Source organism: Chanos chanos, chromosome 7, assembly GCF_902362185.1.
Source record: "Chanos chanos chromosome 7, fChaCha1.1, whole genome shotgun sequence".
Taxonomy (NCBI): Eukaryota; Metazoa; Chordata; class Actinopteri; order Gonorynchiformes; family Chanidae; genus Chanos; species Chanos chanos.
The window spans coordinates 28,048,773-28,075,284 of record NC_044501.1 but is presented as its reverse complement, the minus strand read 5'-3'; the positions used below and the strand labels follow the sequence as shown (position 1 = coordinate 28,075,284).

Here is a 26,512-nt window from a genome sequence, read left to right as displayed (position 1 = left end):
GTGTTTCCTTCGACCGAGTGCACGTTCTCTCTTTTCTCAGGTTTACATCTGCGCAAACTCTAAGCCATCAGTCTGGGAGAAGAGACCCAAAAAATGCCGATGTGGCTTTGATGAACTGGTATAGTGTCCACGTCTACAATTAGTAAATAAAGGCTGTGATGAAACGAACACTGTTGTGCGTGTTTTGGATCTTTAACCTTGCCTTTGCGGAGCAGGAAGAAAGGCTCCCAAATAAATGCGAAGGTTAGTAAACCCTAACTTTTACTTTCAAAGTCACAAGTTGCGGTGCACGTTTTCAGCAAAGAAAAGGAGATATCTGAAAACAAGAAAACGTGTGAGCAAATGGTGCTCTATACGCACTACATTATGCATGTCTGCTGTACTTCGGATGCTAATATGTTTAAAGAGTGTAACCTACTGACTTCATTGTTTTTGAGGCAGTCTTATCACTGAGCTACTCTGTCGCTCGTGTAACTCTCATTTACGGTGACTTTCTTTAGTTCGCTAGTGGGTGTGAACCTTCCGCCTAGACAATATGTTTCATATCATTATTTTGATCTGAACACATCGCAAGTTTTACGTTGCTCATTACCTTGGGTACCTTTCAGTGTGTAAGTTTCTGACCGTGGAACTTCAAGCAGCTCTGGACCGAACGGGACGTTCTAAAGAGGTTCTGGAGCTGGGAGAGGTTCTGGACACGGGAAAACGCCGGCGCAAGATCAAATACAACACTTCGTAAGTTCATTTGTCGACAAAGAGCACGAGCTCGAACAATAATGAAAAATGTTAAAATATATGACAATAGAATCAACTGATCCCCAAACATCAGGGTTTTGAAAACAAACGAAAAACTCCGTAGGTCTCCTCTCAGTATTCAAAAACCGTGTAGTGACAGCAGCTTGCCTGGCTTCATACTCTTCCGAATGACTTTATGGTGTTTTTTGTTGTTTGTTTGTTTGTTGTTGTTGTTGTTGGGGGTTTTTTGGACTTTGCAAGTTCCCTATTTGGTCCTTTAAGGTGTTTAAAAACTTCGTTTGGACCAAGTTTTGGATTCCCTTTGATTGTTCTGTTTATGTTTTTGTTTTGAATGCATAACTAATAATCTTGATATGTAGTGACGTAATTTCATAATTGCATATGTTACATAACTAATGCATAACTTTGTACAGTATGCACAACACTGAAATATTTCATATTCAAGTTCAGGTCTGAGCAGTTTTATGATTCATTAGTTTTATGAGATTTATTAGTTTTAATACAAATATGTTTATGTGCAGAATCTCAATTGGCATTTTGAGCTTTTCCTTTTGCCTTTTTGAACACTTTTTAAGTGAAACCCGCCTGGCGGAGGCTGTGGACAACATCTGCGAGGGTATTCTCCAGTACAGCGTCCATGCAGAAAGACCTGGAAGTCTCCGATACGCCAAGGTGCAACTCCCACCTTTTAAATTCTCCTTCTCGTACCAAAGTCACTGAAGAAAAGAACAAAGTCTGCTGTGATCCTGTTGTAAACTGATGCTGTGTCATGTATAATAGTCAGAAACATTGTGATTGGATGTTTTCCCAGGGTACCAGTCAGACCATGGCCACGCTGAAGAACTTAGTGAATAAAGGCGTGAAGGTGGAGCTTGGGCTGCCTTATGAGTTATGGGATGAACCGTCTGTGGAGGTGGCTGACATGAAGAGACAGGTACAGACAGTCTCCAAGTCACGGACGTTTTGTTTGTTGTTTCTGTGTGGACAGTAACGCGTGGGTGTTTTATAGAGTTAGAACATTGGGAAAATATGATAACATGGTGAAGAAGTTTGTGTTGTGTGACCAATGCTGTGTGTTTGGCATAAGACAGTGTTAAGCAAATGTGAACTTAATGTGTATTACGTAACCCACAATGTGCGCTTGAGTGTAAGACAATGCAAAGCAAATGTGAACTTTAAGTGTGTGTGTATGTGTGCGCGCACCTGTTGTGTAACCATACTGTGTATTTTTCAGTGTGAGACGATGTTGGAGGAGTATGAGGAGGTGGTGGAGAATTGGTATTTCCATCATCAGGATGAGAGATTGGAGAGTTTCCTGTGTGAGAACCATGTCCTGAAAGGCCTGGACCAGGGTGAGATTACCTTTATAAAGCGGATAAAGCTTTACACTCTCAACAACTTAACTCTTATTAGTACACACCCACTCTTCTGAGAAAACCTCGAAGGGCATCCAGTGTTCATCATCCTGTGTTACTTCCTCTTCGATTTTCTTTCTCTTTCTCTCTCTCTCTCTATCCCCCCCCCCCCTCAGAATGTCTGAATGAGATGTGGAAAGGTGACATGGGGAAAAAGGAATCGAAGGAGGAGGCTGTGAATGAGGAAGAGGGGGAGGACAGAGGAAAAACACATGATGCTGGAGAATTTTGACACAGGATCCAACACAGCGGCTCAGGGCAAAGCTACGGGACAAATCAACGTTGTCCTTTTCCACCAGAGACTCAAGGATGGTCAGTTTGCCAAAATGACTGACCAATAAGTGTTGTTTTTCTCATCATGATTGTGTAGCACAGTGAAATGAAGGATATGAAGTTATATGCTGGTTTCTCCAAAGATGAAAAACAATTTCTCAAGGTAACCATTGAGATCTTTTCTCATGAAACAAAACAAAACAAGCATATTTGATCTGTCTAAACACAACAGGCACTAGTACTGTCACAGACAGCTTTTTCTGTGACTGGTTTTTTACTCAAAGAACCCATCACTGGTGACTTCCCCCAACAAATCTTATCAGTCCATTCAGTTCTATGACATGCATACAACCATTGAATATAAACAGTGTCACCTGTGTTTACATAACTTATATGATGCTTTTTGGATAATGCTTCGTAGAGACACTATTATTTACATTTGCATTTTCTTGAATATTATATTATACCATTGACTTTTTCAGAGATGTGACAATGCAAGCTTAACTATACAGCAGAGTACAGCTGGATAAGGTACACTAAAACTCTATTGTTTACACTAAGAATTGTCTCATTAAGGGAAAAAGGTCCTTTTTTTGACTTGGAAAGGTGAAGCAAAAATGTTTTCTCATCAGTGTTGTATATTTACTCGGCCATTTTTGTCCCTATGATCATATGTTTATGGATGAGGCACAAACTGTATATTACACTACTTTTTAAAGTTTCAAAATGTAATATCTGCAATTTTTACCTTTTGTAAAAAATAAATAAATTCTTTCTGTTTCCTGACCTTGTTTTTACATTCAGATGAACTCTTTATGAAGACTGAAGACTTTAATAATATTACCCTGGAACACACAGGTACTTTCCAAAAATCTGTAGGATTACCCATTTTCCAGTAATCCGTAATAACTGGATAAAGGAACATGGTTGATAATTTAACCTAATCCACTAGTGTGTAGTGCTCCTGTCATATTACTCTTATTAGAGCTCTGAGACACATGAGTTCCTCTGACTTGGTTTTGATTACTGAATCATTATGTCAGCACCAACTGATCAGGGTTTTTACCTTATCGCCATGCTGTTACATCACTTCAGCTCAATTAATCTGCAGGCCTTTTGACTAATTAAACAAGCATTTTTGAACCAGAAATAAACGCCTTGTGCGAAAGGTTGGATAAACACAGTCAATTCCAACCGTTCAAGCTCCACTGAAGGTGGGAACAAAGAACACTTTTTTTGCTAACTCTGTAACAACCCCAGATCTCTTCCTAGATCTCGCGATCCTTCTCTCAGATCACACAGAATGCCCACAACCTCTCAGCTCTCTCCCTGACCATGTGTTTTCCAATCAAACTAAAGTAAGTTCAGAAGGGTGTTTGAAAGATGCCAACTCACTGGCTGTCATTCATTAAAGTTTGTACCTTAGAAGTCAACTCTTCTCTGTGATTTGGTAGATTGTGCTTCATTAACTTGAACTTAAATCTCTTGACTAAGGTGGACTGTGCAATACTGCAGCACGTACTGCTCTGTTGCATCTTGCTCGTGTCAGTGATCTGTGAATTCTACACGTCCGAATCTCCACCACTTTTAATGACTTTGTCTGAACCAGCTGCTAACCAGTGGCAGTTTCAAAGTCAGAAAGTTTATACTCAGAAAACCAACAGTCTAAATGCTCCTTACTACTCCAATATTCGCCCATCCATTGGGGGTTCCTCTGTAAACACTGTAACGGTGAAGTGCACCAAGAATGCCATGGAGATAACGGTGAATGCCAATCCATTCTGTGTGGGAATTACTCTTATAGAGGAGGATTTGAGACTTTGGGATGTTATTCCCACTGAAGATTCCTGTAAGGGAAGACCATCCAGGCATTCTGTGTATGAGGTTGTTGCTCTGTTCAACAATTGTGATATCTTACGTTGGAGACAGGCCGGAAGATCCTGCAACAGGTCATTTAACTGCATTCAAATCACGTCCTACTCAACTAAAGAGAATTAGTTTTCACACTTTACTGCTGTTTCAATGCTGCCACCCTACGATGGACGTTTAAATAGTTCACTTCTCTGAATGAAAAAGTAATGTTCTCACAATGAAAAATTCAAATGATAAACTAACTAGTTTTACATATCTGTGAGCTAGCTGCTTATGCCTGAGGCATGAATGTATGAGCTTTAAGTGCACTGGCTTCTAAATGTTCAAAACTGTTTTTGAAGAGCAGTCTCTTTTTATAAGCCTTTTGGTTTGGGTCAATTTCTCCATTCGTGTTGTAATGCACACCTAACAGAGAATTCGGTGATTTATAGTAATTGCCTCATCTACTCTCCTACCTAATCTGCCTATGGAGCCTTCGACTGTAACAACTGAGTGTTACTATAACAGGTTTAGACTGTCTGTGAGAGAGTGAGTGATTATTTGTGATTATTCATATTAGAGTGAAACTACAGGTCTTTACAGTTTCACGGTATTGCATGTGTTAGTGGATAACTGTGGATAATGTGGACAATTTCTGAAAATGGCCCATTGTTTAGTCAAAAATCCAGCATATTTTTTTACCGGATTTTTTTCTTTTTTTACCATATTTATTGAGATTGGATGGCAATTTCAAAACTTTTTTTTTTTTTTGAAAAATCTCACCAGACCTTGTGCTGAGGACACAGTCCTTTTAAAAATGAAATGACGACAAAAACAGTGGTGGCAGGGCAACATTTACTCAAAAATTGTAATAGACAAAATGATTTAACAGATATAACCTTCAAGGTTTTTTTTCTTTAGATTTGGTTGGTCTTACAGGTTTAGTTGGATTGATAGTGCATATTTCAGCCAGTAGGGGGCACTACAACATGACTTTAAGTTTTGATTTCACTCTGGGTGATGTCATAAACCTGGAAGCGGCAGTTGGCTTGGCTAGGCATCTACCTTAACAACTACGTGAACACTTGTGTGGCTACCATAGAGCCAGACATGACCCCCCTGATACCAGATATGCCTTCATCAAAGAGAGAGGGAGAGAGAGAGAGAGAGAGAGAGAGAGAGAGAGAAGGAACAAGGAAGGGAGAGAGCTGTGATTTTCATCCAACAGAGTAAAACCTTTTAAATGTAGCATGTACTACCTGCCATTTCACATTAAACATACCTGACTCACAATCTCCGCATTGTTTAAGAATCCTGGACAGAGCTCTAAACATAAACTTGTAGGAAACATTATTCATAGAGATTATTACCATGTTGAATATGTACAAAGTGTTTTCTCTGAAGTATGTCTGAAATTAATCTACCAGTTTGATGCATCTTGAATGAACCTCATTTGCTCGTTGTTATGAAGACACTTCTGACCATTTCGTTCTTAAATATACCTCTTATCTGACACTAATATATTTCACTGACCACTTTTCAAAGTGTCCAACTTCTTGTCCAGTTGTCTGACAGATGCCCAGCAAACAGGCTCCTCCCCTCTCCCTCCCCTCATGCCTCGCCTACATGACAATAAACTACAGTGTAACCTTAATGCCTTCAGGTTTTACCCAGCTAACAAAGATTAGTTTAGAGTTTGATTGTTCATACCTTACTGATTAATTTAAAAAAAATCAACACCTCTAGTCATCTCTGCCTTTATCTGTATAACTAAAAAGATTTTGTATGAGGGTCAGAAAATGGTATTCCTTTGTTTTTTGCTTTTTTTTCACCTCAGGCCATGCCAAATCCACACACAACTCCTGAGAAGTGGGCCTGTTTCTGCTCTGATGGACAGTGGGCTCTTCCGTTTCAGTAGTTTTCTCCTTTAAGTGACTGTTCACTGTAGCATTTCACAAAAGCATAAAGTAATCTCTGACTTTTAAATAGAGCTGCAAAAGCAGTATTTCCTCTGATAAAAATTTCCTCTTGGATTAATTGTACATTTCGGGAAGATCTCATATCTAACATTTTTTAATTTGAGTATAGTTGATTTGTTTGACCAGCTAAGCGTTGGTGGATGGCAATGATTTGGTCTGTGAGACACGTAGCAGTTATATGAAGTTAAATCAGAGAACCAGGCCTGAGCAGCAGTGAGCCTGATAAACAGGTCAGTCTGATGAAACTATCAAAACAGCAAACAAACATCCGGAAAGGCATCTACCACTTGTACGCACAACGATCTTCCATATGTCGCACGCACTACAAATTAATCTACATGTGTTTGTTTCATTATGGCTTGAAGCAAATATCCATGAAAACAGGAAATCTTCATTTTTTCTCATCAAGAGTCAGTTGGAACTACTGTGGTCATAAGAAAGAGTGCAAAAAACATCGAGGCAATTTTCTCTTTTCTTTTTTTCACTGTACCGATTTAGATTCAAACATTTATACAAACTTTTAAATTTCTTGTTTAAAACCGAGGGAGTTGTTGTTCCAAAACAAGGGAACATTGACATAATTGGGAAGAACCTACAAGCAGTCTTCCACACAGTTCTCTTTTCATCCACTTCTAAATAATTTCTTCACATAGTCAGTATTCCACGTGTAAAATATTGTATTGTCCCCTCAGAAATAACTGTTGGGCAATTTGTGGTCCTCCTGAGGAATCACAGTGACCCAAATGTCATTGGTGGGTGACATTCGCCTTGATCGATGATGTCACTGACTCCATTTTGATTGCCCAGTCTGGGCTGTATATTTAGGTTGCTTTCTTACTTTCTTATTAGCTTTCCATTCTGCATTCCCTATTAGTGTTGGTTTGAGAGGTTTTAAAATATCCCACTGAACTGAAATCCTGATCCAGGCCATACATCCTGCCCAATTCCGCTTGGTTTGTGGAACACTCGGAATCCCAGTGTGTGTGTAATCAATATACATGGGGCTACCTAACTTTGGAAAACCATGACGCATGAAAGTCTCCAGGGACTGATAGCTCTTTTTTCTTCTCCCTTGTATTTCAGGTTTCTCACGGGGTCATTCATGGGAGAGAGGAATTTTTTCCTGTGAGCTGTTTCGACTCAGCTGGCCACAAAACTGGAGTTCTTTTTGTTTCTTTGCCTTTAAGCTGTTGAGGAGTGAAGAAGGTACTCCACTCAAACTGTGGGTGGAGCCATGACTTGCTACACAGAGTTGTCACTCATACAATGTAAAAAGGCCAGCGTTTAGAAAACATATATTTACCCAGCTCAGCTAAATTAATAATAAATACTTGGACATTAGTCATTTAACTGACACACTCAAAAAGTTTACAAACAGAAGAAAGTGATTTGGACAATAACTATTTCACAGTAATTTGTATCTTAACTGTCAAAGGATTGAGACAGGGAATATTGGAGAGTCAGTGTTAAAAGCTGTGATGTTATATTGTTCAATTTACTTACCAGCAGAAAAGAGATTATTTAACAGCGTAGTCTCCTTTCTTACTGTGGAATTTTGCCATTACATGCTATTACAATTTCCAGTAGATTAAAATATCAACATTTCACAGTATACTGAGGTAAAATTCAAGCAATACATTCAGAATCATGTTATGTTCCTAACTCACAAATACAGCTTCAGCTGTTATCAATCAAAACAGGCAAAACAAAAGTCGACTCATGAACTAAGCAAACATTACTTGACTCGTTTCTGGCTGCTCTTCTTCAAACTTCATGTTTTCAGCTGGAGGGAGACATACAGCTACCACCTGTCCAAATTTGTGAGAGTGAGTCCCTTTGCACATGGTTTTAAATATAACACTTGCAAAATACACCCCTGTAACACATAACTGAGACAATAAGCAATAAGTAATAGATTTAGAGAGAGAGAGAGAGAGAGAGAGAGAGAGAGAGTATTCCAACAGAATCAGCACAAGGGTTACTGATTCCAGTCCAAGCATAACCATTACACGGGGTTAAAGGTCAATGCCGCCTGGACCCAAACGTTCTGTATCTTTAATAACGCCCTCATCTTTTCATATCGAAGGAAAGTTATGAGTTTTATTGTGTGTTCCACTTTACAAGCACTGACTGATTTGAGAAAAGTATAAAATAACACCGCAAGGCAAAAGCGTACCCCCTCCCCATTCCATTCCAATAACTTTGGCATGTGTCTTCATCCTTGTGTAAACTTAGGAATATCCCAACTTTTATTCACAACCTTTTTCTTCTACTGGGCGGGTCACTATTATTAGATGCGGTGCAACCCCTCCCTGTTGATGGCACGCTGGACTGTATGGGTAAAAAATAGTTTGATTATGAACCGTTAGATTCACACAGGGCACAGGACTCTTCACATGGTTGAGCACACGGGCGAAGGAATGTGTACTGTGCAGTGCCACACCGTCTGGGTTAAAATGCAAAGAACAAAAGCAAACAAAAGTTTAAGAGGCAGTTACACTGAAATACAGAGGAGATTGTGTACCTTGTCTGCTAATCTTGTGTGGCCATCGTTATGTAAGAGGAGGATTCATTTCCAAAGAAATGTGCCTGGGTAAATGAGGGAGTAAACAGTGAGAGGAGTGAAACAGAGCAGTCTGTCTCACCTTTGGGTTCAGAGGATTGGGCTGTTTCTCCACGTTTTCCCTTCACATATGCTTATATGCAAATAGACAGGTTGGCGCATACAGAGATGAAATCTGGGCCTGGGTTCAAACAAATTCACAAGGAAATATGGAGAGCAGAATCCTTCTTCCAGTTTCCAAATTATTATCAAAAAAACAAAACAAAACACGAGTTGATTACCCAGAGCGGCCTCTCTGAATGGGAGAGCATATGAGTTCACCTATCATTTTTAAACTTGAGTCAAGTGAAGCATTACTGACAGTTATTTTGCAGCTATTTTAACTGGTTCCGTCTTGGTAATATCGCTCGAGCCGTCACCCTTGAATGCATATGTAAGAAAAGCATAAATATTCAGAATGGAGAAACAGCAGATGCACTTCACAGCGTTTGAGTATTTAAAGGAGCGATTATTACGAGGTACATTACTTTAAGAAACATAATGTTTTCCGGTTGAAAAATCAATCTTGACTTACTGAGTCGTGTAGACCACGCGTGAGAGATTTTCGGACACTGGGATCTGCGGAAACGAACGTTAAATGCGACATTCTTTGACCAGGAGACCAGATAATTCATGTTTAACAACTTGATCCTTCGCAGATATTTAAGGCCTCTATCCAAAACCTAATTTTCTGGGGGCCCACTGAATCCCGGTGAGATTGGAGAAAAATTCCCTCCAAACAAACTGTCAACCCCATCACGACAACGTCATGTAATATTAAGATAAGAAATTAAACAAACACTCGTTTTGTTTCCAGGTTAAACTGTGCGTGCTGTCTAGTCTGATTATATATTTAGGTATCTATTTGTGTTGGACCGGGTAGTCGTCAATCATTTTCCTGTGACACACGTAAAACTATTTCTGTAATTAAAACAGATATGCCTCGCATTTGTACTGGCGTGCCTATCAGTAATTGTGAAGAGAAAACAGGCTTCAGGGGAAACTAGACTGTGTTCTGTTATGGCTAAATCCAAGACAAACAGTGTTTCATCCTCTCATAACGAGCAGCGAAAGCTTCTGAGGAGCAACGACGGTTAAAAATCAGAGTAGTCCGTGTACTCGTTCAGGGGAGACATACTCCTAGGTAAGGATTCACTGTTCTTGATGCTCTTCGATAAACTGTATTTGTTGTATCTCTTATATAGCTTTTCCAAAATCGTTGCCATTTTCATAAGATTAAACCGGTTTATATTGAAAAAAATCTGATAATTAATACAGATCATTGTCATGAAAACTACAGGCAAATTATCTTGATTTATTTTATTGTATTTACTTTTTGTTTCATTTTATTTTAAAAGTACTGGCTTGAGGTTGTATTTTAAAATATTAGATTTGGTGAAAGCTAGTAGATAAAATATCAGATCTCACTCTGTGACGGTTTGAATAACCATAGTGCAGACTGTGAATTCAGGGCTTGTCTCTCCGGTTATTAGAGACCGTGGTGGAGCTGAGGTACTGAAGTTAAACAATGTGATTTTGACGATTTGGGTGTTAAATTTCCCCTTACTGTAGAGTAAGTAGTAAGTAGTCACAGTAGTCATCGCCTCGGTTTTGGTCATATTCTCACTTTTTGTCTGACACGTGCATTGTTGCTTTCGGTGTCTGGGCTTTATCTCGCTCTTCTCAGTAATTAGCTGGTGTGATCAGTTCACTAAGTTCTGTACAGTACAGTCACACCTCACATCTCCATATGGCCCTCAGCTGAACTGTTTCCTCACACAAATATCGTCAAAACTTCAAATTTAATATGAAGCATAATCGTGCCAAGTTGCCTCCCAATTAATTTTACTGTACTTGTCTTTCTTCCAAGGATATCAAATCTGTAAGCACGCTGCTTTCTCCTAAACATGCACACACACGCGCGCGCTCGCGCGCGCACACACACACGCACGCAAACACACACACACACACAAAGACACATACACACACACACCTGGGAAACATTCCTCAAGGGAAGTCATCAATCAGTTTTATAGGCTACTCTGGGAAAGTTGCTTTTTCTCTCCGCCCTCAATTCTCTTGGTCATTTTCCTTTAAATTCTTTTCTTTTTCTTTCTTTCTTTCTTTCTTTCTTTCTTTCTTTCTTTCTTTCTTTCCTTCTCGCTCTCTCTCCCTCTCTCCTGACTTTAGATCATCTCTGCCATCATGCACACGCGAGCTCTATTGTAGGGACTGTTACAGAGATCGATCTATGTTTGCTCAAGTGTATGCCTCAGTGACGTTTTAGACAAAGTAATGCGTGCTCTTCAAAAACATTTCAGTTTTATCAGTTTATCTGTTCTGTCGTCATTCAGTTATTTAAGACACCCGCCAGCGCTTAAAGCATCGGAAGTCGCCTCTCAACATTTCGTTTCGTGCATGTGCGTACGCTGCTATAACCTGTGTGTGTGTGTGTGTGTGTGTGTGTGTGTGTGTGTGTGCGTGTGTTGACGTAAGGGCGCATCGCCACCTCCGCTGCTGTGAGCTGAATGCAGCAGGATCTTGCACTTGCTGTGAGCGACACGCGGACGAGAATCTGTCCACTTGACGTGCCCCAGTTGAACAAGATCACAGAAGACGCGGGCGGCTGGTGAACACGACTGAAGACGCACATGGTTAGTTCCTCTGAGTTTGCTTCCATAAGTTTATTTTGTGTTTTATTAAAGTGGGTTGTTTCTCCCTATGGACAGTTTGTGCAGTGTGGGTTATGGTTTCAAATTTGGAAGAGAGGGAAAGGCATTGACAAACTGATTGGTTTGAACCAGCGGTGCTACAATAATCAATGTAGCCTTTCCAAAATTCAAAAGTTAGGCTGGTGCAACATTCACTCTAAGGATGATAATGCTCCCTGTAGTTATGTGAATACCGTTTAAACAGACTCCAAAATATCCATATCCTTATTTTGAATGCGGCTATGTTGTTTTTGAATGTAACTGCTGTAACAATAGATTACATAACCTATAGGCAAATTAACTAATCTGAGTAAATATGCAGAACAATTTGCGCGAATTAACGTATTAAAACTAGGTCACAGTTAAAAATATAGATTGTATTGTGATGCAACATATTCTTATTTCTTGACATTGTCAACCATTCGCTTAGACTATGCGAAAGGTTGTGGTAGCGATATTATATTACTAAAACGAAAAAAAAAATCCTAACTATATTTTACGAAAATGACCACTTCTCGATCCTCTTTTTTTATCAGTGACATAATTAGCTAATTCAGTACCACATCCTAAATAATAGCCTACTTTAAGTGAGCGTATTAATACCAACTCTGTTTATTGTATTTTTGGCACAAGCGATTAAGTTTATTAGTCCCGTATTCTTTGGATAACTTCTGTTCAGGGCTAATGAAAAGAACATGACTGATCACGCAAATAGAGAATAATTTGTATACCACGTTCGCGGCAAAAGGGCCTTAACAGAATACAGTCCAATATGTTACAACAGGCCTAAGAGGTTATAGTTAGCAACATCAACGGCTAATGAACAGATTATCTCCGCTACTCTCGGGTCACGGTTTCTTCGTGAATAACGTTCATGTGATGCCAGAAATATAGGAACGGAATTTAGAGTTGACATAAATCATGAATTGGGACGGGCTTTTTTTCTAAAACGATTTCGGCTTCCCTATAAGGATGTTAATAAATGGCAGTAGGCTTGAGTTAACTGACATCTGTAAACCCCACTGTTAACTTGTCTGAAACATAGATTTGTCCACGAGAGAACTGTCCGTTATTAGGACTTTGGTATTTTCCTGTTTTCTTTTCGGATGCAGAAAATTAAGTATAATTGTAGCCTATAGGCTAATTGAACACGTGTATACGAAATTTCAAGACGAGAACCTTAATCAGCTTATTCAATTAATCATGCGAAAACAGGATAGGTTAGACCCGCAACACATTTAAACAACAGTCATTTTATAGTTTGTGTAGACCTACGTCTTATAGTTAAACGTTTAATATACCCATAGAAACAAGAGCTCTGTAGATTCAGTGACATAAAATACAAATCTGGATAAATGTATGCACTGTCTAACTAAATTTGAAATTAGACACATCTTAGTTTACAGCCTTCGAATAAACGCAACTTTTTGGCACAGAACTACATACAGCTCCCCAAAAGCCCAATAATAATAATAATAATAATAATAATAATAATAATACAATCGTTGTGAGTAGGCCTATTGAGCCAACGGTTTATTTGATGGTTTTGTGATTTGACGATTTGTCAAGAACGTATGCGTTGTATGCTACGCTGCAGAACTATCAAAACCGAAATGCTTGCAGACAAGCCTGTTCTCCGTCGCCTGGGGCTTTATAGGTGGCCCAATGCAAAACCGTTACTTTATGAAAGAACTGCAATTTCCGTTTTCTCTCGGTGAACGCGCTCTCACGAGTATTGTGGTACTGACAAATGTCACCTCTCATGAACGTGTAATGTGATTTATGGATGTAATTTCTAAACAGACTTTAAAATTAAATTTTCATCAAAACGGCAAATTAATAACAGGTTTGCTTTTCGATTCATGATCTCATAACCAACTGTGCCATGTCCGGTGGTCTTGTGTGAACGAAACTGGGAAAACAACCTCTGATACTGATTGGGGGGTTATTTAACCCTTTGGCTTATTGTATTTTTTGCATGGAAGTGTAGCTGGAGTTCAACCCGTGATCTAGTTGACTTTCTACAAAGGCTTTTAAAACAAGCAATTATTTTCGGTTAAACTACACTGACAAAAGGGCCTGTTCAAGGAAAGTGTGCTAGTCAGTAATTGTTCCGTCTTGTGAACATATGTCCAACGATATGACTAACAGATGCTTAATTACTACATTATTAAAAACTCACTACTTGAGATAACTCCATGTGTATTTCCGTTTAGTGTGGTCTGTTTTGGCATGCCTGTAACGTGAAATCACGGACCATGATTTCAAGTGCATCTGTTTTTCAGCGTGGACAGTCAACCTCCAAGGGAAATGTGCATTGCTCGCTAGCATAGCGTGGGAGAACCTCTCTCTCTCTCTCTCGTGCAGATCAAACATATGGTTTCCCATTCAAAAAAGACGTGTGTAGCCTATACTAACATGGATGTCCGAGCTATATATATACATATGTATAATCACAGTTCAAATATTCTAATGAATAGGCTTACATTAACTGCAGCGAATATCTCATCTGTTTTAACAACAATTAACTATTCGAATTCAGTTGTTTAAGCTGCTTCAATGTATAGAGACCACGCAGGGCCCTGAAAAGTTAAATAAGGATGTAGACCTATTTCATTAAAAAGATCTATTCCGATAAATTGTGGATTTAAATATGTGCAACTCTGAATAGTAAGTGGATCAATAATTACATATTCTTGTTTCTACGACTAGAAAACCCAAGACCTATATATATCCAGATTCATTCACTGAGAACTTATATTTATGAATCCAAGTAGGGATCTGACCTACCGGAACAACATATAGGGATGTGTAATGTAATCTGAGAGCTAAATAGAGAAATATAGGTATAAACAAGGCCAACAAATATCTAGGTCAACAAATCGTCCAGGATCTGCTAACTACTGTTTTATTGGTATTTTATTTAACATTCTGAGGGGCATTATACTGGGTTTGATAGGTGCGTACCGAGGAGTTTGTATAGACCCTCTGAGACTCCACAATACGACTTCAGAGAAAGTCTGTGACCCATCACAGTATACACACGGTGCAAACGTCTTGTGGGACACCTGAGTGGTCACTGAGTCCAACACTGATTTCCGTGTGTATAAGTTCAGCTGTCGGTCAGTTAAAGGAACCAGGCAGTAGCGTTTCATTAAGTTTGGCGGAAAATGTTTGGATAAAGAGCTATAGCCTGCAGACAAAGAAAACGCAATCTGCGCAAAATTAAGTCCGTTATGAATACGCTTGTGATTACCGAATTTTGTTTGTCTTATCCAAACTCTGTTATTTTTCACGATTTTTAAAAGCAGTGTATCCGTTATTCGTGAGCTCAAGTTAAAGGCGGGGAGGGAACGCAGATTAAACAACATTTGCACTGGTAGGGTTCACGTAAAATTTAAAATGTAAACGTAAAGCGGACTGCGGACTGCGTTTATCATACATCTTTCTCAACCATTCCCCTGCCAGACTGCGCGAGGATCGCAAGGTTCCCAGATTCTGCGGAGCGAGCGTTTGATAGACACTGCACTGGCTCAAGATACGAGCAGTGATAATCCATTTTCTGTGGCCTGTCAGACGACCCATCTGGGCTCCACTAAAATTAGATTATTACACCTAAAACAGGACTCCAGGAATCCTCACCGTGTTGAGCGACGCGGAGAGCTGGAATGCCGTTTGGAGATCGTGGCAGACTGTATATCTTTTGTACTGTGGACCTCTGAGGTTCCAGGCGGATTATGTTTCACACGCTCAAGGGACAATTGGAAATTAACAAAGGTGTTGCTGGCAGCCGTTAGCACGTACGAATATGAGTATGGTTCAGAATTAGCTTGTGTGTGTGTGTGTGTGTGCGCTTATCGAAAGATAAAGTATTCATTTTCCTAGATCAGAACCGACGAATGCGAAAGTTCACGACCGCATTTTTCTGTCATTACCATCAATGTGCTACACTGTTCCGGTTTGAGAGTTTCCCAGAATAAGGGAATGACTTCACACATTAACAGGCGACGTCGCTCTTTCTAATATAAAACATAAAATCCGGCTCATGGGATTTGTTACTCTGAGAGTGAAAAGCCTGACGCATTTAGTATAGTTACGTACAACGACCTAATATTATAATAAATGTAATTTGAATTATCCGCCTGATGGTACTTTGATCTACAAAATTCACATTAATCTATATCTTAGTCCCAACATGTTTTGCACTGCTGAGGTGAGACTTCTTGCCAGGACTCTATAGCCGGGCGCTAAACGAGTATTGTCCATGACGAGGAATGTTAAAGTGTGTTGGACAAGCCAAATCCAAGTCATCTGCTAGACAGTCCTGCTCAAAATCACAGATTAGGCTGCACAAAAGCGAGGGAACTGTACTAGGGAACCTACACTAACAGAACCAGGCTAAAAGTGTCCCTCGAAAGTTCGATTTTAAAAGGGAAGCGGTGTATGATTTCATCCTTTTGATAGGTAAGAATGCATTTTGGATTAATCGATTTCATTTTATTAAATAATTACAATCCTGTAATTTAGATGTATTCTAGTTAGAACGTTGGTCGTCGCTGGGATGTTTCGGTTGGAATATGTCATAAACATGGCATGAACCTAATTCACAAATTTAAAGTTCAAGAGAACTGATAAATAGGCTAAGTGCGATTTGGAAACAGAATTCAGTATTCATTCATCTATTATTGGGCACTTTCCTTTTAACAAATAAATTCAGAGCCTTCAAAAGTTACTGACTTTACGTCTCTTATATTAAATTTTATGTAATCTAGCTTGTTGATTGCAACACACATAAATTACAGCAGCAAGACATCTTCGTAAACTGGGACAATTTCTGTACAAACTCGTCGAGGACCGCAGTGCTGCTGGAGTTGTCACAGCCTACAATAGGCTACTGTCCAGAGATAAGACCTATGACCTAAAACGCTCCACCCCATCTGCACACTGACAACCAGAGGGCCTAGTTTATTTAGCTTCTGTGTGTCATTCAGAAAGAGATTAAGTAAATGACTTGCTAAGAAGAGTCGTGAGCTCATCCCAAACTTTAAACTAGACAGCACTGTAAACATGTTTGAAGCTGTCATCGAGTATTTGTCTAGATAACGGTCGGCTTGTGGCAGAGTTCCCACATGCGCTCTCTTTAGCCAGTCGGTTGGTCTGACTTAACGTCCGTTAATAGTGTAGGCCTAATTCTTGGCAGTTCTTGGTACAATTTTGACTACAGTTCTAGTAGCCTCTTGTGTATTTTACGTTTTTGTCGGTAAAAAAACGACATGTTTATAATTTGTTCGGGGTTTTACTGAATGAGAGTCCGATTGACTTACTGTTGCACATAGAAATCCTTAGATGGAGGCTATGTAATGTCTTCACACATAAACAAAATCATTTTGCTAATTCCTTCTTGACTTTTAGGTGAATTATTGTAGGGTAGCTCTACAGACTAAGGGTTGAGTCCATATCCCTTTCACGTTCTGTGCTCACTAACAGGGAAAGTCAAATCATGCTCCGTCTTCCGACGACCACCGAGTGAGAATTTATGGAAAGCGAAGGACAAATCGTGGAAACTGAATCCAGGGGCTACATCCGCGGTCCAGTAATGACGATCCGGCTATAGAACGAGTCTGAATTTGACCTTTGGGAAGGGAAAGCTATACCCCTAAAACTCCCCGAGGTGCATCAATCCATCAAGTGCCTGTAATAAGCTATGTTTAATTAGCAATGTAATAGAACCGAGGACAAGCGCAAATCATACAGCGGGAATGTCAACCTGCCCCCCTCGCCAATCGCCTCACCTCACAGACAGCCGCGAACGTTTTCCCGCACTTTCCAAACTTACTAAAGCGTCTCATTGGAGCCGTCTGCAGAGATTCAATTAATCAAGTTATTAATTAATGAGGGTAAGTTTTTAACAGACCGCTCGTGTTTCCCTCAGGGCATGTCGCAACACGTTTGGAATGACCAGGAGTCTCATACCGGACCGTAGGAATGCGAGAAGGGACAGTAGGCACAGTTGGACCGCTCATCACCTCATGCTTGCGGGGTGAGAGTCCGTGTCGTTACCCCTAACAACGCGCAAAACAGAGTGTTGGAGATAGAGATAGATGTGACAAAGACTGATTGATAAAAAAAGAAGAATGAGAGACAGAGCAAGAGAGAGGGGGGGGGGGGGGGAGAGCGTGTGAGAGAGAGAGAGAGAGAGAGAAAGAGAGAGAGGTGTTTAGGAACATTTTTATTTATCTTCATGTGTGTTTAAGAGGAATGTATAAGAGAACAGTGTGTGAAAGAGAGAGCAAGGTGAGTGAGGAAAAAAATGGTATGAAACAGGGGAGGGGGCCAGAAATGGAGCTCGGTGTTTGGTTCTCACCCGTGTGTGCTCCTCCACTGCCCGCTAAGTCCTGAGGGGGTCCTCATGTTTCAGGCATGGGTCTAATTGAGTGTGGTGACTACCCTCCCAACTGCCTCAGCACTCTTCTCTCTCCAGCAGGGGTGGTTTATGCATCCCCGCTGACTCCGCTGTCTGTGTCAAACACTTGTTTGGTCATCATCAATCTTCAGCACTTAAGAATATTCCCAGAAGGACTGAGGCAGGTGATATGAATCCAAGAAGGAGAGAAAAAGCGAGAGACAGAGGGAGAAAAAGGGAGAGTGAACAGAGAAAGAGAGAGAGAGAGAGAAAGAAAGAAAGAGAGAGTGTGTGTCAGAGAGAAAGAGAGAGAGAGAGTGACAGTGAAAGAGAGAAACAGAGAGAGAGAGAAAGTTGTCAGTCAGAGTGAAGTTCCAACGTTTAACTGTTAATTGTTTTGACAACTATATGACTCTGAACATTAAAGCTATATGAACCGTACTGAAATAAATTAAGTCGAACTGACACGGGCGAGAATGAGTTTAGAGTTGAGGCTGAAGAAACTTTGCTTGAGGGGGAAAGAGCTTTACAATGTGCCTCATTGTGCGACGCTGGGTGTGAAGTCACTATTTGGCATAGCGACTTGCCTTCTTCGCTGTCTGTTAAAAACCTACAAGTTGTCAAAGCTGTAGATTATACTGGAGGGGTAACATGGGGGGAAGGAGTGGGTGCATTGTTCCTGGTGTCTTGCAGGGTGAAATTTTGCAACAGCATGTGTGAGCAGGCGTTAGAGAGAACGCAGTTAGAGGAGTGATATAGTCATGCTTCCCCTCTCTTACCAGAGGAAGCAACTGGATTAGGGCTCAAGTTGAACATGCATTTCTCACATTCAGTCCATAAATCTGTCACTCAGTTTTTCTTTCTAGCCTCTGTTTTTCCTTTGGCCTCTGCTCTCAATCTGTTCCAATACTCTTCCCAGTCGTCTACCCATTCCAATCTCTTTCTTCCACTTTTTTTTTTGTATGTGGACCATTTTGTATGTTGGAAAAAGCATTATCGATTATTCTGGTGACTGTCCCAGTCTCTCTACTTGTTGTTTTTCCAACCCTAAGTAGACTGAATCCAAGTGCAATGAATGTAAATAGGACAAATTAGTTTTGAGCTGAGGTTCAGGGTTTGGCCCATGTACTCCATATGCTTTTTGTCGTCATATGCAGACTTAGTTTACCCTGATCTAGTCTACATGGGCTTGAGATGTAAAGTATGTTTTACAAAGCACTGCTTTTGGAGGGGAACACTGATACGGGGGAAGCAGGGAAACGCACCCTCACTGACGGACAGGCATACAACTGCTTACACATTCGTTGTAAAATGTTTGAATTCACCCCCTGTGTTCACCTGCATATTCTTTAAATCCATCAGTATGTGATATAGTGATATATGTATTTTTTCTTTTTTTTTTTCCTGCATCATAGGCTCAATGACATCATGGTCAAACTTTACTCCCCTCCCTCCCTTCCTTTCCCTTTTCTCCTCCTTTTCCTCTTCCTCCTGGTTCTCCTGCCTCCCTCCTTATCCTCTCCCTCCCTCTCTCACTCTCCCCTGCGTTGGACCTCGCCTCACGACCCCTGTTACCACCTTGACGGGCGTCCGCGTCACTGCCTGTCCGAATTCATCAACGCTGCCTATGGAGTGCCCGTACAGATTGGGGACCCGCAGCAAGGAGCCGAGAGGAACGTTAGCACCTTGACCGACCTCCACAACCCACACAACGTGACATGCTGGAAGGCGTTTCAGGGTTGGGAAGCGGATTGGACTTTCACCATCCCCCTGGGAAGACGTTTCGAGGTCACCTACATCAGCCTGCAGTTCTGCCAGCAAGGGGAACCAGCCGAGCCCTTCTCGATCTCTATCCTCAAGTCCATGGACCATGGCCGCAGCTGGCGCCCCCTGCAGTACTACTCCAGTGATTGCGTCGGAAAATTCGGCCTCCCTGCCCAGACCCAGGCTATGAACAGGCACCAGGAGACAGAACCGCTCTGCTCGGATCCACGGCCCCTTCAGAAGCACCGTGGGGGCATGGTGCTGGCATTCTCTACCCTGGATGGACGACCTTCCTCTCCGGACTTTGACTACAGTCCCGTACTCCAGGACTGGGTGACAGCCACAGACATCAGAGTAGTGTTTCACCGGTCACAGGGTAGAATAAACGGAGTGGAAGCGAGGCCAGAACAGATGGGACAGGTTTTTAAATGGAGGGCTGGTTCTAGGAGCAAAATTGTGTCTGTGTTGGAGAAGGGAAAGGAGAAGGCTTTTCTGAGGTTTGATGAAAAACATGCAATGGCCAAAACGACAGAATCAAAGGGGAGAAAGCAAGGAGACAAATCAGAGAAATCTTTGAGGAGAAATAGTGGCAAGAACTCTGTGCAAGAAATTGTGCACAATGTGACCCGGAAAGAGACAGATACTCAGACAAGAGACAGACCTTCTTCCAGAAAAGGCAAAGGGCGCAGTCGAAAGAAGCAAGACCACCAATGGAAGCCCTGTCAAGACGGGGGGTGTCCTTGGACTGTTGAGGGACACAGGCGGAGCACAAAGGGCCGAGAGCTGAGGAGGAGAAGAAACAACGGCGAGGGGAAGGGATCTCGTTCCAGGAGCAAGGGCTATCACCTGCTCCCGTCCTCTCTCTCAGCACCCCCTCCACCTCCCCTGGCGCTATCCGACTTGCAAGTCGGCGGGAGGTGCAAATGTAACGGCCACGCCTCACGCTGTCGCCGTGACAACCAGGGACAAGCAGTGTGTCAGTGTGAGCATCACACAGCCGGAGCAGACTGCGATGTGTGCAAGCCCTTTTATTACGATCGCCCATGGCAACGGGCCACACCCACACAGCCACACCCGTGCGTCCGTGAGTCATGATCTGCTGTGTGTGTGAGCGTGTGTGTGTTGGTGTGCGCGCCTATGTCTGTGTGTTTGAGTCTAGTGGTCTGTTTTTTTTTCCTTTCTCTCTTTCTTTTCTTCTTTTCATCTATGTCGCAGAAATAAACATTAATCAGCTTATTCTAGAAAAAAATGTGAAATTTCAGTGTGTGTCACATTTTCAAAGTGTAATTACATTTTTTGCCATTAAAACCGTTTCTGTTACGGTGTCTCTCTCTTTCTCTCTCTCTTAGCATGCGAGTGCAACAGTCACTCAAACAAGTGCAGATTCAGTATGGCGGTGTATCAGCAGTCAGGCCGGCGCAGTGGGGGGGTCTGTCTGAAATGCAGACACCACACGGCAGGACGAAACTGCCAGTTTTGTGAGAACGGCTACACACGGGACCACAGCAAGCCGATGAACCACCGTAAAGCCTGCCAACGTTAGTCAAACTCTGTGTGTGTCTGTGTGTGTCTGAGTGTATCAACACTGCATACATGACCGTTTGTGTATGCGCTGTGAAAGCTTTGGGATTATGCAAGTATACAATTTTGCAGATATATGACACTACCAATGTATATGTATGGTGGGGTTTGTATGAAATTGTTCTCACTCAGTTTCAGTGTCTGTGGGAGGTTGGAGTTTCAAAGTGTGTATATGTGTGAATGTGTGTGTGTGTGTGTGTGTATGTGTGTGTGTGTGTGTGTGTGTGAGAGAGAGAGAGAGAGAGAGAGAGAGAAAAACAGAGTTTGCGTCTATGTTATGGCTGCACTGTGAACGTTGGAATGTGCATTGACACTTGGCCTTTGACTGGTCTCATGTCTCAGGCATGCTTATGGCGAGCTGGACCAGAGTCCCAATATAACTCCAGTTTACACTGTTTACGTGAGAGCAATGTGTGTGTGTGTGTGTGTGTGTGTGTGTGTGAGTGTGTGTGTGCACGCGTGTGCGTGTGTGTGCGTGCATGCGTGTGTGTTCAACATCTATGTAGGTATGTTCACTCATAATTTCATCTCTTGACGGGAAAAGAACTCTCACGCATACACAGTATCTACTTTATGGCCCTAAAATATTTATCATGTGAGAGCTAACACCTAAATATTTGTATCTACCACCAGGTTTCCATCTCAAGTGCTCCTAATCTAAAAGATTTACACCGTGGTTATGGTGAGGGTAGGCCTGACGATGGGAAGTTGTTTAAATGTTTGTAGGACTGCTGGAGGTTTGTTTGAATGAACACAGATGAGTTTAAACAGGGCTGCTAAAGCAGTGCCCAGTCTGCCTGTGCGTGCTCTTATTGTAACAGAGGGAAACCTTATTTTATGAGGAAAAAATAACGTTTATGGGGAAAGAAAGACTGAAAGTCCTACGATAGGATACTGAGAACAGTTTGGACTTGTCCCAAATACAACACGGACTCTTCCAACAACCACAATCAGAACGTTGCAACACAACGTGTGGAGTGACTTTGACATTTTGACCGGCTTTTTTTGTAACATAATTATGTTCATAATCTTAATTAGAATTTGATTGTAATTGAACTTAAAACTTGCCAAATTATGTGTTTCTGGCTCTCTGGAGGCCTGTGTTTAATTTTTTTTTTTCGTTCATCTATCCTCATAATCTTTTTATTTAATCATTCCTCCTAATTTCTTTTCTTGCCCAAATACCTCCCCTGCCTTAATATTCTCCTCTGTCGACTTTTAACATCTTCCAACCCTTTATTTGTCCTCTCATCCCTCTGTCCTTCTTTCTGCAGCGTGCCAGTGCCATCCACTGGGAGCTGTGGGTCGTTGGTGTAACCAGTCAACCGGTCAGTGCCTGTGTCGGGAAGGGGTCACAGGTCCGAGGTGCAACCGCTGTGCTCCGGGGTACAAACAGGGCCATTCGCCCCTTCGACCTTGCCTCCGTAAGCCCCCAGTCTTCTGTTTACACATGTATAAACAAGGAACATCATTATACTGAGAATCTTCTATAAAGTGAAGCGGTGTATTATAACAAACATCTGATTATAGTGCTTATGTTTGGGGGTTGGATGGGTTTTTGAGTCTGGAAGACCGACAGACGATGAAAGTGACTGAGGTTGTGTCACCGCTTGGCGAGCGGGGCCATAAAGGAAGGAAGAGGGGGATAAAGCCAACAGCCACCCACCCCCCCCCACCCCAAACTCACTATACGCCTTCCGCCGCATTCCTGTGAATAATTCCTGTGCAAAACAGCTCTGTGAATCCTCGCCGTCCTCATTGGCCTTCCTACAGCTTTACCCCCACTTATTAATCAGGCTCACTGGATTTCCCATCGCTTTATTCCTGCCGATCCTGCCCGCCCTTGTCGCAATGAGCGATAATCCACATGTGTCGCTACCTTTTAATTTCCGGAGTTCTTGGAGCGGCGAGGTCGCGACGTGCAATACTAAATCACCAATCGGGTGACGGCGCATAAAGCACCTGTCGCTCCACTCAATCTGCCGTCAGTGAGCGTTGCTGCCGGGGGGCTAGACGCATAATTCTTCGTCTGAAAGGACCCTCTGATAGAAAAGCTTGTTTGTTGTTTTTACTGACCTGGCTTCTCTATTTATAGAGAGAGAGAGCGAGAGGTCCAAGAGTCTGCCACCAAAGACGGGCCGCGTCTAAATACAAAATCTCGACACCCCAAACTGTTTTCCACTTCACCCCGAACACCAAGAGGAAATACCCCCACCCATTCATCATCGAAAAATGAGCCAACGGGGTATTATTAGCATTACACCAAGAACTGTGGTGGGAGGGGGAGAAAGGGGGACGGGTTTCAGCCAGGACAATGTATGTAGGCCTTCCTATTTTGATAAATACGCATTTTGGGATTTGCAAAAGTCTTCAAGGCTAGCATTGGGACTAGCATCAGAAGTTTTATCACTTCGGTATTAGCTAGTGTTGGGTACGTAATTAGCATTAGGTAGGTAAATATTAGCACGAGTTTTTGTTTAATATCATTTGCAGTTGTTTTAAACTCATTCCAGACGTTATGGTTTTGCATTTGAAAGCTGACCATGCATCTCCTTGTCGGAGGGGTGTAGTTTGGTGTCCCTGTACCCTCTTTTGGATGGGCAGAAGAGGGATAAGATATCACTGGCCTAGTTGTGTCAGAGATGCAGACAGAAATTACGCTCTGGGGTGGGGGGTTAATATACGGTTGGAGAACTGTACACTTTTTTGCAGCCCAAGTCTGTATATGAATATGTGTGTGTTTGTGGGTAGAGTGACACGATGAGAGAGCGTGCGTAAGCCTGGTTTGTGTGAGAAATAATGTCTAGTGTTTATGCATTGTTTTCTTCACGTCTGCTGCTCTGCCCCTCATGTCCTTCAGCCTAACACAGCGTAAAGACATTTCAAAACATTCCTCTGTGAGGGTGCATGTGTGTTTGTGTGTGTGTGTGTGTGTGTGTGTGTGTGAGGTTGGCTCCCTGACCTCCCAGAGGACCACACACATGTTCAAACTTGTCCAGGACTCAAACACACATGTGAACAGACACACACTCTCTAACACTCTCGAATTCATGCTCATCCTTCGCACAGGCATTCCGCATCCGTTCGGAGAAAGGCACGAGGGCACACTGCAAACATAGCACACATCCTCATTCCCTCATTTCCACTCACACACACACACACACACAAACACACACACGCACACACATACACATACACACTTAAAGCCAGTATGCACTAATGAGCTGCCACGAGGATTAGAACATGCACATACACAGTCGAGGTGTGAAAATAAGGAAGGACAAAATCAAAGGCACCTAAATTATTCCTGTCCCTGCTTGCAGTAATCTGAGTCTCTCTCTCTCTCTCTCTCTCTCTCCCTCTCTCTCTCTCTCACACACACACACACACACAGTTTCTCTTGCACTTTTATTTCCCCTTCTTCATTCATCTTTGTTTTTTGTTGTTGTTGTTTTTCCCATCTAGGTATCCAAGAAGTTGCCCAGCCAACACCAGCATATCAGGCCCAGTACAGCATAGGTAGTGTCACTCAAATCTTTGGCATTTGTTCTTGTGTCAAAACAGCTGTCTGTTAAATGTTACTATTAAATAAAAGGTGTTGTTATGTACTGCTTTTGGTGCTGGTCTAAGTCTTAGAATAGTTAGTGTTTCATTAGGGTGTAAAAACATTTGGTTATAGAACCATGTTCAGGAGTCTACTTCTCCTTCATTTTTTGTTAACTGTTGCCCCCTTGTGGTTTTATGGTGCACTGTACAGGTTTTGGGGCGATATTGGATATTGGACATTACAGCATACTGACAGACTGTGGACACACTCTCATCAGCATTGACTGGATTAACTGTTCTTCCGCTGTCTTGTAATGTATCACTCTTCTTTCTCTCTCTCTCTTTCTCTCTCTCTCTCTCTCTCTTTCTCTGCCACCCTGCTCTTGTCCTCAACTGACTTTCAGGTGAAGAGTGTCTCTCGTACTGTCAGCCCTCCCAGGCCAAAGTCAGGATGAATCTGGAGACCTACTGTCAGACAAACTATGGTAAACCATCCAGCCAGTTCAGTTATGTTACTCTTCCTATTTGTATTCAGCACAGTCTTTCCCCCTCACTCTCTTTCTCCCTATCTCTGATTCTCTACCTCTCCTCCTTCTTACTCACATTAAAAGTGCACAAACAATGACTGTGTGTAATAATTTTGACTAGATAGGTGGTACTTAATAATTAAAAAAAAAATACCCTTTTCTTCATTGTCTGACTGTCTTTCACTCTTTCACCTTTTCACTCTGTCTCAGTTGTGAAGGTGCAGGTGAGAGGTAAAGAGCGATCCGGACCCTGGTGGCAGTTCTCCATCTGGGTGCAGTCTGTGTTTCGTGTGGGGACGTCCAGCGTACGGAGGGGTCTTCAGGCACTCTGGGTACCAGAGCACGACCTGAGCTGTGGCTGCCCCGCCCTCCAGGTGGGCCGCACCTTCCTCCTCATTGGTGCAGAGGAAAGTAGGCGGAGCTGGGCGCCGGGCGAGAGACGATTGGTGGCAGATCGGGCCACACTGGCTCTGCAGTGGAGAGAACACTGGAGCCCTAAACTGAGGGGATTTAGGGGGCAGGACAAGAGGGGGAAGTGTCCCACTGCTCCGTCTGGCAACTCTACCATACGGAGCCTCTCTCACCTTCAAACACAGCAGGAATACACACCTCCGCACCTGGTGCAGTCAGAGACAAATGGTCACACGTATCCACGGCCTGCTGACACGGGTACACGAACGTCACCGTGGCAACAAGCAGAGCACACACGTGACTCTGATGGACAGAGCACCCACACACAGCAGACACACGGACAACATGGACAAAACGGACATGAGACTCCAAATGTTCAACTTGAAGATCAGCATCATAGGTCATCCCTGGTGCAGAACACCCAGAATCCTTTGCAAAGCACCCAGAACTCCCTGCAGTTACAGTAGAAATAACAGTTGGGATGGTGGGGGTGGGGGGCCTGAATGTCTTTCTCTTCTAGCTATTTGATCTTGTCTGTTTTCAATTCCCAAGCAGTGCTTATACAAGATTACATCTGCTGAGTAATTGTAGGATATTTTCTTAAGCATTTTAGATATTTGTCTTGTTCACAGGGCTAAAATCTACTCTTGTTAAATAACATCTAATGTTACTGAGAAAAATATGAGATTCTCA

At 42.1% G+C, this 26,512-nt stretch overlaps 2 protein-coding genes across 2 annotated transcripts; both read left to right on the top strand.

The window, feature by feature from the left end:
* The first annotated feature begins 158 nt into the window (after positions 1–158).
* On the top strand, positions 159–2,403 carry cnpy4 (canopy FGF signaling regulator 4). The gene is made up of 6 exons (XM_030779138.1): positions 159–243; positions 609–735; positions 1,332–1,428; positions 1,568–1,690; positions 1,991–2,108; positions 2,288–2,403. Exons 1-6 carry the CDS (start codon positions 159–161, stop codon positions 2,401–2,403), a joined length of 666 nt encoding a protein of 221 aa, XP_030634998.1.
* A 17,015-nt stretch (positions 2,404–19,418) lies between these two features.
* Positions 19,419–26,286, top strand: ntn5 (netrin 5). The gene is made up of 6 exons (XM_030779137.1): positions 19,419–20,838; positions 21,104–21,292; positions 22,610–22,759; positions 24,801–24,854; positions 25,286–25,366; positions 25,619–26,286. Exons 1-6 carry the CDS (start codon positions 19,419–19,421, stop codon positions 26,284–26,286), a joined length of 2,562 nt encoding a protein of 853 aa, XP_030634997.1.
* Positions 26,287–26,512: the final 226 nt, after the last annotated feature.

Bases quoted from the DNA above. Each gene is read 5' to 3' on its own strand.
- cnpy4 (XM_030779138.1), top strand. From the start codon at position 159: ATGAAACGAACACTGTTGTGCGTGTTTTGGATCTTTAACCTTGCCTTT. The intron at 244-608 runs GTTAGTAAACCC...GGTACCTTTCAG, and splicing joins GCTCCCAAATAAATGCGAAG to TGTGTAAGTTTCTGACCGTG. The intron at 1,691-1,990 runs GTACAGACAGTC...TGTATTTTTCAG, and splicing joins TGGCTGACATGAAGAGACAG to TGTGAGACGATGTTGGAGGA.
- ntn5 (XM_030779137.1), top strand. From the start codon at position 19,419: ATGGTCAAACTTTACTCCCCTCCCTCCCTTCCTTTCCCTTTTCTCCTC. The intron at 20,839-21,103 runs GTGAGTCATGAT...TCTCTCTCTTAG, and splicing joins ACAGCCACACCCGTGCGTCC to CATGCGAGTGCAACAGTCAC. The intron at 24,855-25,285 runs GTAGTGTCACTC...ACTGACTTTCAG, and splicing joins TCAGGCCCAGTACAGCATAG to GTGAAGAGTGTCTCTCGTAC.